This window comes from Populus alba, chromosome 2, assembly GCF_005239225.2.
Source record: "Populus alba chromosome 2, ASM523922v2, whole genome shotgun sequence".
NCBI classification, from domain to species: domain Eukaryota; kingdom Viridiplantae; phylum Streptophyta; class Magnoliopsida; order Malpighiales; family Salicaceae; genus Populus; species Populus alba.
The window spans coordinates 7873315-7887261 of record NC_133285.1 but is presented as its reverse complement, the minus strand read 5'-3'; the positions used below and the strand labels follow the sequence as shown (position 1 = coordinate 7887261).

At 35.2% G+C, this 13947-nt stretch overlaps 1 protein-coding gene across 1 annotated transcript; it reads right to left on the bottom strand.

The window, feature by feature from the left end:
- Positions 1-4905: 4905 nt before the first annotated feature.
- On the bottom strand, positions 4906-13120 carry LOC118042299 (phospholipase D gamma 1). Its single transcript, XM_035049935.2, has 10 exons — positions 10978-13120; positions 10444-10560; positions 9683-9877; positions 9238-9486; positions 9008-9076; positions 8695-8842; positions 7493-7641; positions 6830-7006; positions 6263-6460; positions 4906-5534 (listed from the first exon to the last, which is right to left on the bottom strand). The coding sequence occupies exons 1-10, from the start codon at positions 12838-12840 to the stop codon at positions 5241-5243; spliced, it is 3459 nt and encodes a 1152-aa protein (XP_034905826.1). The 5' UTR covers positions 12841-13120; the 3' UTR covers positions 4906-5240.
- Positions 13121-13947: the final 827 nt, after the last annotated feature.

Here is a 13947-nt window from a genome sequence, read left to right as displayed (position 1 = left end):
CTTACAACTTGATGACATAGATAGGGTTTGACATTACAGTTTGATTGTTATTTTTTTTAAGTTTTTTTGATTTTTTACTTTTAAATTAATTATTATTTTATTTTTAAATTATTATAATATTCTAATATAAAAATATTATTTTAATATATTTCTAAATACAAAATATTTTAAAAAACAATCTTCATAACACCCCTTTATTTGTAATGATTTTTTATTATATTCAGTGGCCTACCACCTCTTTTAGCGACTTCTTATTTTCTTGGCCCATCAAGGATCCACGTTAGAGTTTTGTGAGGAGTCCAGGTGCCATGTCATCAGGCGTTGTTGGTGAAACAGAGTTTTCAAATACTCACGATAATCCCTAGAGGAAGAGGGATGTGTTGAGAAACCTTTGATTAATAACAAGGCAAAGCTTTGTAACTCTTTGTATCTTGCTCACTGTTTATTGAATGAACTTGGGCTATATATAGCCTTACAATAGTAACTGAAATGAAGGAAATATCACGTGTGCAATTTCTGTTAGCATTACAGTTACTAACAAAAACAACTTCATAACAGAATCAATTATAGAACAGTTATTGATTATGTTAATTATCTCCTATAGTTATGCACGTTTTCTTCTTATCAATTCTTCCCCTAAACTAACTGTGATATATAGTTAGTTTAACTTAATAGCTTTACAAATTCCTATTTGACTTCTAAACTTCTGGAAGGATTCCAACTTCAATGGTTTTGTCATGACATTTATAGTTTGTTCTTCTGTTCCACAATTCATCAGTTCAATAATTCCATTGGTAGAAAGTTCTCTCAAGAAATGGAAACGGACATCAATATGCTTGCTTCTCCCATGCATAACAAGATTCTTTGGCAATTTAATAGTGGACCTATTGTCATACATAACTGTGGTGCTTTTCTTCTGAACATGTCCTAGTTGATCCAAAACTCTTCTCATCCATACCACTTGACTTGCACACCCTACAGCTGCCACAAACTCTGCCTTTATGGTTGACAATGTGACAATTGGTTGTTTCTTTGACAACCAAGACACTGCCCTTAAACTTAACAAGAAGATGTAACCTGAAGTGCTCTTTCGATCATTTAAATCACCAGAATAGTCACTATCAGTGTAGGCAATCAAGTCATTCAAGCTCCTCTTTTTGTACACAATTCCATAATCAAAAGTACCCTTTAGGAATCTCAATATCCTCTTAGCAGCTTGTAGGTGTAGGTCTAGCCATGTATTTGCTAATCAAACTTACACTGTAAACTAAGTTTAGATGAGTTAAAGTGAGATACATGAGGCTTTCTATGATTTGTTTGTAAAATGATTCATCAACTGCAACTCCATCTGCATCTTTGTTTAGCTTGGAACCTAGAATAATCAGACTATTGACTTCACGACTTTCTATCATTCCAAATCGCTTTAAAATCTCGAGTGCATATTTTTTTTTTTTTGCAGATGAAGATACCATCACTTTGTTGTGATACTTCAATGCCAATAAAGAACTTCATTTTGCCCAAATCAGTAATCTCAAACACTTGCATCATTAAACACTTGAAACTACTTATCATTTCTTCATCATCACTAGTGTATATTAAATCATCGACATAAACACTTGCAATAAGCATTTTACCTTCTTTACTCTGTTTGGTGAAAAGTGTCTGCTTATTTGGACATTTGTCAGAACCCTCATTGATAAAGTAATTCTCTATGCAGCTGAACCAAGCTCGTGGAGTTTGTTTTGGGCCATATAGTGCCTTATACAGCTTGTAGACTTTTTCCTCACTTCCCTTGACCTCATAGCCTTTTGGTTGTTCAATATACACGTCTTCGTTAAGTTCACCATGGAGAAAAGTTGACTTCATATCCATCTGGAAAATATTTCAGTTTCTTTGAGCTACTAGAGCTACTATCATCCTTATAGTTTCAATTCTTGCCACCAGAGCATATACTTCTGTGTAATCTATTCCATGTTTTTATGTGTAACTTTTAGCCACCAAACGTGCTTTGTGCTTCTCAAATTCTCCATACTCATTACACTTGGTTTTATAAATCCATTTCACCCTAATTTTCTTGACTTCAGCAGGTAATGTAACTAATATCCATGTCATGTTCTTTTTTATGGACTTGATTTCATTGTCCATAACCAATCTCCAGTTTGCATCTGTCATTGCTTCCTCATAATGCAATGAATCACTTGACATTATCAGAGCTAAATCTTCATCTTTAGAAGAACCTAGGCTCTCCCTAGTAACATAATCCTTTATCCATGTAGGGGGATTTCTCATTCTCATACCTCCTTTATTATCTTCATTGTCTCTATTATCAGTGCATAAATCTCCCTCATTAGCTTCATTGTCTCTCTATTCAATGCTTGCATTTCCTTCATTATCCTCACTACAATTATCCTCATGTTCAGTGTCATTATCATTAACACCATTTACTCCTTCTCCATCATTATCTCCCCATTCTAAGTCCACCAACATCTGCTTTTCAAAGTTCTCATCCCAATCCCATTGTTTCTCCTCTTCAAATATCACATTTTTACTTACTAATACCTTTTTTTTAATCGGGTTGACTAATCTATAACCCTTGGATTCCTCACTAACACCTAGAAGTATACACTTAACACTTCTATTGTCAAGTTTAGTTCTTTGTACCTCTGGCACATGAACATGTGCTATGCACCTGAAGACATGAAAGTGATCAACAGAGGGTTTAATTTCATTCCATGCTTGACTATCAAGGTTGGACATTTATTCAGCATATAATTGCTCCAGTTCACTGCCTCTGCCCAAAGTGTTCTTAGAATTTTATTCTCATATAGCATTGCACAAATCATGTTCATTACTGTTCTATTGTTTCGTTTAGCTACACTGTTTTGTTGAGCGGTGTAAGTAGTCATTAGTTGCCATTTAATGCCATGTTGTTCACAGAATTTGTTGAATTTAAGTGAGGTGAACTCGCCTTCTCTATCTATTCAGAGACACTTGATAGATAGGTCTGTCTCATTCTTCACCATTTTTTTAAAACACTTGAAATGACTTAGTGCTTCTGATTTTTCAAGCAGGAGATATATCCATGACTTTCTGCTATAGTCATATATAAAACATAGTGTATATTTCTTGTTGCCATAAGACATGGGGTTATTTTTTTTGTTTTTTTTTTAATTGGATATTTATTTTTTTAATTTTATTCTTTAACACTTGGACACTGTTTAGGAATGCGGTGCAAATCGCGTTCCATGAAATTTTAATTTTTTTTTGGCTTAATTGTTTTTTATGTTTTTAGATCATTTTAATATGTTAATATTCAAAAATATTTTTTTTTAAATAAATTATTAGCTTGATGTATTCGTAGACAAAAACACATTTTGAAAAGTAACTGTTATCAGACTCTCAAACACCCTCTAAGTTGATTTGGAATTGAGATTCACAATTTATTTTAATATATTTTTTTTTATGAGGTTATCATGATCTCATGACTTGAGTTGCGAATATGACAGATTAAACTATTAGGTTGATCAAATATATTGTTATTTCAATATTTTTTTAAGATAATTTGTCTAATATACTACTATTTTAATATTTTAAAGAAAAAAATATCATGTAATATATATCATATTTGAATTCATGATTAATGTTTTTTACTATAAAACATGTAAGCAATGTATGTATATTTATTTTTTACCTTTTTGAAAGATATTTGATATGACATATATGCAATAGAGCTCAAATTAAATTGATCTAGTTTGGAATTCAAGTGGCATGTTGCTTTTTCTATTTTTAGGTAATGTTTGACAATAAAAAAATAGAACGGTTGAAATGGTAATGAAATTGTATTCCATTGTATAGATGTTTGACTAAAACGAATGGGATGAAATCGAGAATGAAAAATGAGAATAAAAATTAAATATAATTTTACTTTATGAAAGAAGTAGGGGAAAAAAATAAAAAATGTGAATGACTTTTTTTAAATAATGATATTTTATTTTTACTCATTATATATCTATTATTTTTATCACTTTTATCATCGTTTCAATTACCATCAATATCACAACCATTATTAATACTAATAACATCTCAAAAGATTATTGTTATTTAAAAAAATATTTCTCTCAACGAGCGAGGCTTTGAGATTGCAACAGGGCGTTACAGATGAAGAAGATAAGCCATTTACGAGGAACTTATTGGATGGGAATTCCAAAAACAAACTGGCAGCTGCTGAACTGAAGCTTCAAGGGTCAGTCGATCTGCCTGAGCTAGCTGGACTTGGTCTCGGAGCGGAGGTGGACCAAAACACCCAGCGTGCAAAGCTTGTTAATATCTCATGATGATGATGCCTCTTTTGTCTCGTTTTCAAAGTGCTATTGATCCAGTTAGTGATAACCCAGCTTAAATTATTATTTCCAAGAACACAGCTAACGAGATATTACAAAATCATGCCTCTTTTGTCGTGATTTTTGTCAGGTTGGTATAATTAGAATGATCTGACAGTCGTCTCCTCAATCTCTGAGGGAGTGTAGCAAGAAATATGAGGGAGGAAAACCTCACGAGCAATTAGATGCTTCCTGCAATTTTACTTCTCATTATCCGATATCTGAAGGGTAGCAAGGTGATTGCTTTTGTTGAGAGGTGTTTTTTCCCTTTTCATCCAATTTCAAACAATTGGTGAGGGTAACTCTCTGATTCTCATGCTCATGCATTGGGATCTCCAAATGTTGAAAGGAATATGGTGAAGTGTCAGCTTATAATGTCTGAAAGCACAGCACCCTAAGCATAAGTCAACTGGTAGATGAAGAAGATGAATGGCATATGGCCATAAATTCACTTGTGAAATATGAATGCATGTTTCCTTCATTCAAAAAACAGCAATCACAGCCTATCAATGCTCACAAACATCAGTTGAAATAAAAAACTCTCAAACGTGAAACATTCAAGGTAAAACATTCATGTACCAGCTGTTTTTACAAAAATATAAAAAAATAAAAACCAAGCTCTTCAATCTCAGTTCGCCACAAGAAATATTTTCTTGAAGATGTACCATCCTCCATACAAGGGGTTTTGTGAAATTTATCATGTTAATGCCCACAAAACAGAGTGAGGGTGAACATACAATATTATTGGCGCTTTTTACAAGTAAAGGTGTGTATTTTCAAAACTGTTTACTCACTATCCTATACGTATGTTCATCCTATTTTGATCTGATAGCCAGTGGAAACTGCGTGTTAAAGATTTATTTAGATAGTCAGATTCTCCTGAATTGCGAGAAACGAACCCGTTATATTTCCTCCGACATCTGGGAAAGTTTCAGATCCAGGGATAGGCCTCACCTTGCCCTTTCGATCAACTTCAACCGGGTACTTCAGCAGGTGCCCTCTCATCTCTGATACCTCCTCAGCAGCAAATTGTTTCCAGTTCATCTCCCCCATTGTTCTAATTCTCCTAACACATTCAAGACTCTCAGGTTTTGTAAAGGAGTCCTCAATAACTCCAGTATGCTCTGCCCAGAGAGACATCCGATATCCATGGATCTATAAAAGATGCATTTTGTTCAAGAAACAGCATGTCGGTAAATACCAGAAATTTCAGAGTTTCAAATATCAAATAAAATGAGCATGTTCTTTTGGATATTTTAAAACAAGTTGTCTAATGTAAATATACTTTTGTAATTTCCAGAGATATCTACAACAAATTCATCATTGTTTGGGACAGTAATATTTCCTGGCAATGACACTCATTTTCTCATATAGGTTTTCTAACTACATTCCAAGGCAAGGGCGAAGGATAAATAAATAAAATTTCCATCTCTCCCGTCATCTTTTCATGCATGTATTGTTGACAGGAAAGACTGACATTAAAAGCTGGTCCTGCTGTTGAGCAGCACAATAGTTCATATTCTTTGAATTTTTTTATTTCTTATACTAATTTTTATTTTTATTTTCATATTTAATTTGTTCATGCAAACGTACACAGATAAAAACATTTCTTCAAGCACCAATAAACAATTCTTCTTTAGCTTTTATGCAACTGAGTACATTGGCTCACCATTTCAATACTGCCATTCACTATCATGCCGATGGATCATTAATTATTATTGTTCTTTTAAACTAAAATTTTCCGCTATTTTATGCAATTCTCCATTTTTCCAGCAGCAACTCCTTTTCCTAGTGAATCAATTATCAATTATCAAATATTGAGTTTCTGTTTTCGACCATGACAGAAACAAATGTGGTTTTTGTATTATCTAACTGAAGGTTACCTGTCCAAGTGGATTAGATTGTTTTCTTGCCCAGGTATGTTGAGGTTGGTAGGCTCCCATTGCAATCTCAGTGTCTCTAGTGCCCTCCATGGAACGCTGATTTATGTTTGCAGATCCCAGTATTACATACTCATCATCAACTATCATCCCTTTCGAATGAACATAAATCATGAACCGCCGGCTTTTCTGACAAAGTGCCTGGAAATGCCACAATACAGCACGTTATTAAGGAGAGAAAAGGCAGGGGAGAATCTGAAAAACTTAGATGGTCACAAATGATCCAACATCTGACCCTGTTCATACAGAAGCAGATAAGGAAATAAAAATAAAAAGTGGCAAAATCATCAAATTGCTGCAAATTCTCATGCTGTGCATTGGAAGCCATCTCATGTATAAAAATAGTGGTAAGGTATCTAAGTGTGAAATTCAAATTTTCACTACACCAGTAGGATAATAGGATTTATAAAGGACGTGATTTTGCACTAGGAGGTTTCTCATTTCCCAAAGTACCAAGCACTGCAAAATACATAGCATGAATGAAACAACTGATTTCAAGAATGAAGATACCTGAGGAATGGGAGAACTTGAAGGAGTTGGCATCCCTGAAGAGTTGAATTCATCTACAGCTTCACGATTACCAAGACAGAAGAAGTTCAAAAAATCCTGTGGTGAGAATGCATCCTCAAGTCCAACCTCCACTAGGGCCTTGTAAATCGTCTCATACATCATTTGCATAGTTTTATGCTGCAGCAGTCATCAAGATTCCCAGATTAACAAAACACGGTACTGACATATCACGCAAACATTTTCTATTTCATGAAAGATCTTAGTTCCATTTGGCTGTCCAGTTCTTGGGTCTAGAAACTCAAAGGAGTAAATATGATAAGACAAGAAGTTAAGCTAGTCAATATTATAATGGCTGATGCTAGAAGCTAGCAAGTAGAAAAAGTTGCAACAGATAAAGAAATTAGGCAAATTAGTTCTGATGTCAGCTGTGACATCAGCAGTTAACTAATTAGCTTGTTAGTAGATTTTGTAGGTCATGTTGTCACATGATGCAATCCCCTGAATCACAGTTAACAATAGCTTTTTTACAAACTGATTTTTTCTATAAATATTTTCTGTTTTTACAAAGGGAAATAGTATTTTATCATCGATATCACTTGCTTGTCATCTTTCCCTGTAAAAAAAATATAGGTTTCTATTGCCAAATCCGTAGTTGGAGCCTACCTGCCAAAACAAAATCCTTTGCGTGGCAGCACCGGTTGGAACACCCTCTGGCCACATCGGAACAATAATGTAGGCAGCAAATCTCTCATGCGCTCTGATTTTATTGGCAATCTTTAGTGCAATTTCCATAGGAATCAAATTATTAGCCCCTGCAAGAAGGCAACATGACAAGAGTTCAGCATCTAGATAAAAATGTTGCAGGAACCATAGAAATCAGATATTTACAGCATTAGTCCATCTAGTTGAGATAGAGAAGAACAAAAAAAAAAATGTGAATATTGGTGAGCTGATGTTTCAGACGTGGGAAATTTTTGTTGGAAATAGTAGCAAGTGTGAAGTCTGCTAACACCATATTGCATTCCATAAAACAGCGCAAAAAGGTCAATTATCTATCTTAAAGTCGTGCAGGACACCCAATGAAAGCATAAAATTTAGAACTTTTTTTTTTTTTCTGGCAATCCAGAAGGATCCAGGATTAGCAACTGATGTTCAATAATTTGAATTAGAGGACAAAAAAGTAACAGAATATATCACTCCGGGAGTTGAGGGTGTTTACGGTGCAGATTTTGAGAAGCGTAGCTACATAGATCTACAATCATGATTGCTAACATAGAAGTGTAGAAAGACTAGAAAATTCATCAGGTTGGTGGCCTGTCTTAGAGTTTGACTCTCTTGGTGTGTATATCCTAATTATTCTGTTATTCCTCATTTAGTTGTTTTCTTTCTATTTAGTTTCTTATTTGATAGAGATTTCTGTATAAATATTGTTGTGCCTTTTAATTAATCTATCCTCCTTCAGCATTGTTCAATCAAAGTTGAGACTTCCACCATTCATATTTTATTTAATTCTTTCTGTTCCTTAATTGTGCTAATACTTTTGCACGTTACTTTATCACTAGCCTTCACTTCAAGTTTTCTAGTACCTTCAATTCTCCATCCTTCACAACTGAGCCCTGTTAAACTCCATGCCAAGCTATTTTGCCACGTTTTCTTTAAAGAAGGGAATGACTGAATAATAAATAAGGAGGGAGGAATCAGGTGCCACTACATCTTTATGCCATCAAAACTGACTACAATCTTTGTTACTAAACTGCAATGCTTTTCATGTTGGCTAGAAAGCAAGGAAGGCAATGAAATGCAGTCTTCGAGGCAACATCTTTTAACATGATTTTTTTCATACAATAAAAAAAAAGGTTCCTCACCTAAATCTTTATATGAACTCCAGTTGTACGAGGACCCAATAAAATACTGGTTCTCTATGTAAATAAAATGTTGGGCAGCACGAATGGCCTTCACATATGCTGTATGTATGCTCATGTCAATGAGCACATTCTTTCCACACACCAGGTTCTGTTACAGCAGAATATTCAGTCAACTTCCACATGCAGCCATGGACACACAAACACGCTCACACTTGCACAGGCTCAAAAGAGAAGCAACAGGCAATGGATTGCCAGATATTCTCTTACCTTGTTTGTAATTGTCAAAAGAACAACAACAACAACAACATCTCACCTTTTTTGGGGCATCCTTCGGATCCTTTGGGAAGTCTTTCACAGAGTTCGAATCAATTGAACGAAAAATCTGCAGTTTAGATAAGACAACTTTAAATGCAATTTCATTTGCAAGCCCAACCCCATGTTTCATTGCAGCAAAACTATATTCAGATCCAAGACCAAAACAACCCCTTCAAACAAATCACACCTTAGTGCATGATCACTTGAGCCAAGGCTTGGACGAATTACCTGAACATGCCAAGCTTCAGGGTCATCCTCACTAATGGAAAGAGCATCAAAAACACCTATAATGTCTGGAATTCTGTCTATCCTGAGTAAAGCATCATCATATGATGTTTTTAGTTTTCTAAGGCCCTTAGGTTTTGCAGCCTTCATCCAACGGTCCTCAAAGTTAGTTAGAACATCATACGCTGCTGGACCATCTATTCTGCTGTGCAAGTCATGCCATGGTTCTCTTTGGCAATTTGCGACACTACCCTGCTCAGTATTTAAACAAATTCATAACTAAGGAAAGAAGAAGTTGATTTCATCACTTCTAAAACTCAAATCTAAACAACAAGATCATGCCAGCTTATCTTTTATATCATCAATAGCATGCCAAATAACACTTCTACAACTGAATCATGTAGCCAATCACAAGTGTGCAATTGCAGAGGTAAAACTTAAGACTTACAGTGAAAGTAGGGTTGTGATAGTCATCTTTGTGCACAGTTTGTAGTGTCCTAAATAGAGAGTGATCAGGATTATCATATCGACCATCACATAAATCAAGTCCACCAACAAAGGCTATGATTTTTCTTCTATTATTGCCAGCATCAGCATCCACAATTACAGTTTTCTGATGATGTGTATAAATCGTTCCGACCTCCTGATAATTTGAAACAGCAGAGGAAATTCAGTTATAATTTCTACTCCATTGCTAAAAAAATCAAAAAAAGAAAACTTGCTGGAACGAGACAAAGCTCTCAGGTATTGTTGATTGATATAAAGTCCCCTGCTTCACCATACTGTGCAAAAAAAAAAAAAAAAATACCAACATGAAGCAATAAATTTCAGAAAAATCCCTTTTAAAACCATGGAGGAGAATCAAGAAGAAGAGAATATATACGCTACAAATTTCCTAACTACTATAGCCAAAAAAAGCAAGCAATGGTCAGCTTGTAATACCGAATTAATCATAGCAGGGCTATTGGCCCAAAGTAAACTAAATTTAGTGAAGGTTTATAAACTTGGCAATTGCAATCTCTGATGAAAGAATTATGTATAATTGACTGAACACTTTTAGCAGTTAATAACAATTGTAGCAAATGCTTTTGTTATGGCTGGTAAACTGACATGCTCAACATATCAAGTATGTTTGCCACTTGCCAGGCACTAGCACTGCTTTAAGCAATGACACAGTGCAAAGAACAGTAGTATTATGGGATAACTAACCCTTTGCTTGACCCAGCTATGTTTTTTCCCAGCAATGCGAGGACAAAGCAGCACTTGAACTGATGAGCGTTTGAAAAAGCGGCGAGTTTCCTCATCATGGGTTGCCATAATTCCATCCTGCATTGTGAGGAGGTTTAGTGGAAGAGTTAAGAAGCTTTCCAGTTGAAAGAGAAAGTACATAATAACAGGTAGCATGATTTAAGAATTCAGTTTGAGGATCTAGCAGGGCATTTCCTTGAAATCATTGATTAATAGACACAGTGCTCATGCTCTCCTCAAGAGCCCAGACAGAACATACATGGATCACAATGAACACAAGTAGAATCATACAACAGACAACAAAAGCAACATTTTTTATAATAGCAATAATCAAAGATGCAAGCATAAATCAAATTTGCAAAACTAATCACAGACAGGTCAATCATTTGTTAAGGATTGTAACAATCAGAAGCAGTGGTTCCAAGAACATGTATTTGACCACAAACTACAGCAGAAAATTACAATTATACAATTAAATATAGGTAAGATTCTCACAGTTTTATATCCCAAGACATTCCTTGAAGTAGGATCATCCCAAACAAGAAGCAGAACTCTAACGCCTTCCTGGGACTTGGCCCTCAGAAGATCCCCAAGGGTGACACCTGAATGCTGATCACCATCCCGGACCAGAGCAACTTTGTGCCATACAGACCACCCGGTTATGTAAATTAAACGCCGGGCTTGACGTATAGCATCAAAGATATCTTGCCAACACTTTCCATGCAGATAAGGCATCCCATTATCAAGTTGCACATTTGGAAGGCTCCCGTCAGGAACATGGGCATCTTGATAAAGAGTAACTGTTCCACCTTTCCTAAGAGGAAAATAGGTACCAGGCACACCATGATAATCAGGACCAGCACCAACACCATGTTGATAAATGCCAAGTTTCTCTATGGGCATGTACTGAATTGAAATTCTCAAAGAAGCACCTGGCTTACATTGTTTTCCGTTGTTATTCAAAATAGGGTAAACTCCCTCAATTCTTGCCCCTGAACATATCTGTTCAACTGGAATTGCCACACCTCCTATCAACTGCGACCCCACAACATCACTGTCTTTAACAACAAAACGCACTTCTGCAGCGGAATGTGCAACAGGAACATAAAAATGCTGCGTCCATTCAGGGTTTTCACTATTGCTAATCACATAAGTCCTCCCAATCACAGCATCAGCTACTGAAATTGAAACATAAGGGTCACTGGTAATCTTGGTGTACACTTGTCCTTCAATCTTGCTACTTATACTTCCAGGTAATTTGTTGACCATATCACCCAAAGTCTTGTGGAAAATGTCCATGTTTGGGAGATTCTTTGCATCATAAACACAAATATCCAAATTCCCGTGTAAGAGCAAAACCCTCAAAGACGACCCTTTACCACTCGACACTGGCACAACCTCCATACCTTGGCCATGCTTTGATCCATTACAGGAGGATGCAGGCGCACAAGGAGAAGCAGGATAGTGACCAGACGAATCAACTCTGCCCCCATAATTCTCCTCCCAATTAATTGAAAATGAGTCATTAGGATAACCATATAATTCGTGTGGGGGGGCATGTCCAAAACTAGAGCCCTGATAGCTTTGAGGGGAATAAGGCACTGAAGGCGCTGGTAGGGAAGCAGGGGCAGTAGGATGATTATTCGTATCATTCAAATGCAAATTACTTATTAAATCATCCAAAGGTGGATATGCAGAAGAAGTACCAGCAACAGCAGCATCAACTTTATCGGGATTTGATGAAGATGATCCAACTCCTAAAGATGAAGAGCTATCTTGTCTATGAATACCGGAAAAGCTATTAGCCCTAGAGGACGATTGTGAAATGCTATCAGGAGAAGGATATTGGCTCGACTGAGGTTGAGCAAAAGGGTAATTATGAAAAGTTCCACAATTTTGAAGGATTGAATTTGAAACATGAGGTACTGGTGGATATGCAGCATATGGTGATGTTGCTAAAGGACCAGAATAGTGGCGATTAAAATCTAAAGGTCCCGAATTCGTTATTGGATGTGGTGATGGTGGTTGGTGTTGAGAATAGTCTAAAGAACTCGAATGACCAGTTGGTTGTGGTTTTGAAGGATTGTGTGAATAGTCTAAAGGTCCTGAATGGCTTGTTAGATATGGTGCTGAAGGATTTTGGTGAGAATAATCTAAAGGCCCTGAATGGGTTGGTGGTTGCGGTGGTGGTGGATACGCGTAAGCACCGTATGGAGGGTATGGCCCCTGAGGATAGGGATGAGGAGGATAGCATGGATCTGAAGGTGGATACCCATAATTTGGAGGAGGAGGAGGAGGATGGTGAGGGTATGGATATGGATTGTTATAAGGGTATGGAGAGCCATGATCATTATCCATTTTTTCAACGATCAAAAATCAAAAGAAAAAACTGTGTGATTCTCTAAAACGGGAAAGATTGTTCATAACCAAAACATGCAAAACAGATCTCAAAGACTCAAACTTTTTCCCCTTTTCTTGACCAGAATTCCCTGAACAAGAAAAGGGAAGGCAAAAAGTCTCAAGATTTTAAGGAACAGCGAGCCAAAGAGAGAAGGAGTTACCTTTTTAGAATTTGTGAAAGAACATAAGGTGAAATGTCAGTTTCTGGAACCTTGAGAAAGCACAAGAATGAAAGAATCAGGAACTGGAAGAACTAAAAAAAATCTTTTATTAGAGGTGATTTTTTGCTTGTTGACAAGTGACCACGTTACACGTATACTGTACGAACAGTCACCGGCGTTTTCAGGTTGCAAGGAAGCTATCGTTATTTAGGTAAAAATCTAAATCACAGAGAAATTTAGGTACTTTCCAATTCCACATGGGAATTTTACGTTGGGTGATATTACATTAACAAAACCAGCTTACTCTTTCTTTTTTTTTCTTTTTTTTTTTTTTCATTTCAAAAATATTTTATAGAATTTTTTTATATTTATTATGACTTTGATTAAAACACAAGATTTACTTTTAAGTTTTTAGCAAGCTTATAGTGAATTATTAGGTTAACACTCTTTTCTAAAAAACTACTATTAGCTACTGTATTTGGGGTATTTGAGAATAAGTTTTAATATTTTTTATTAAAATTTCAATATTTTTATTTTAAATTAAATATTTTTGTATTTTTAAATTTTTTTGATGTATTAATATAAATAAAATTAAAAAAATATTATTTTATATTTTTCCAAATAAAAAATATTTAATAGATAATCATTATTACATTTTTGAATCATCCCTTTAATATAAAAATTATAAGTGAGGATTAGATCATAAATAAATATAAAAGAATAAAGATTATATGTTATATTTTTTTAATCAAAGGAACTAAAGTATTAATTTTTTTAAAAATATAAGAAGTAATTAAAAAAACTAATTCATAAGTACATCTCTTTTTAAAATTGTGGATTAAATTTTTTTGTTATTATCATTTTTTTCTGGATTTGAAACAAAAAAAGAAGCTTGCGGGGCCTA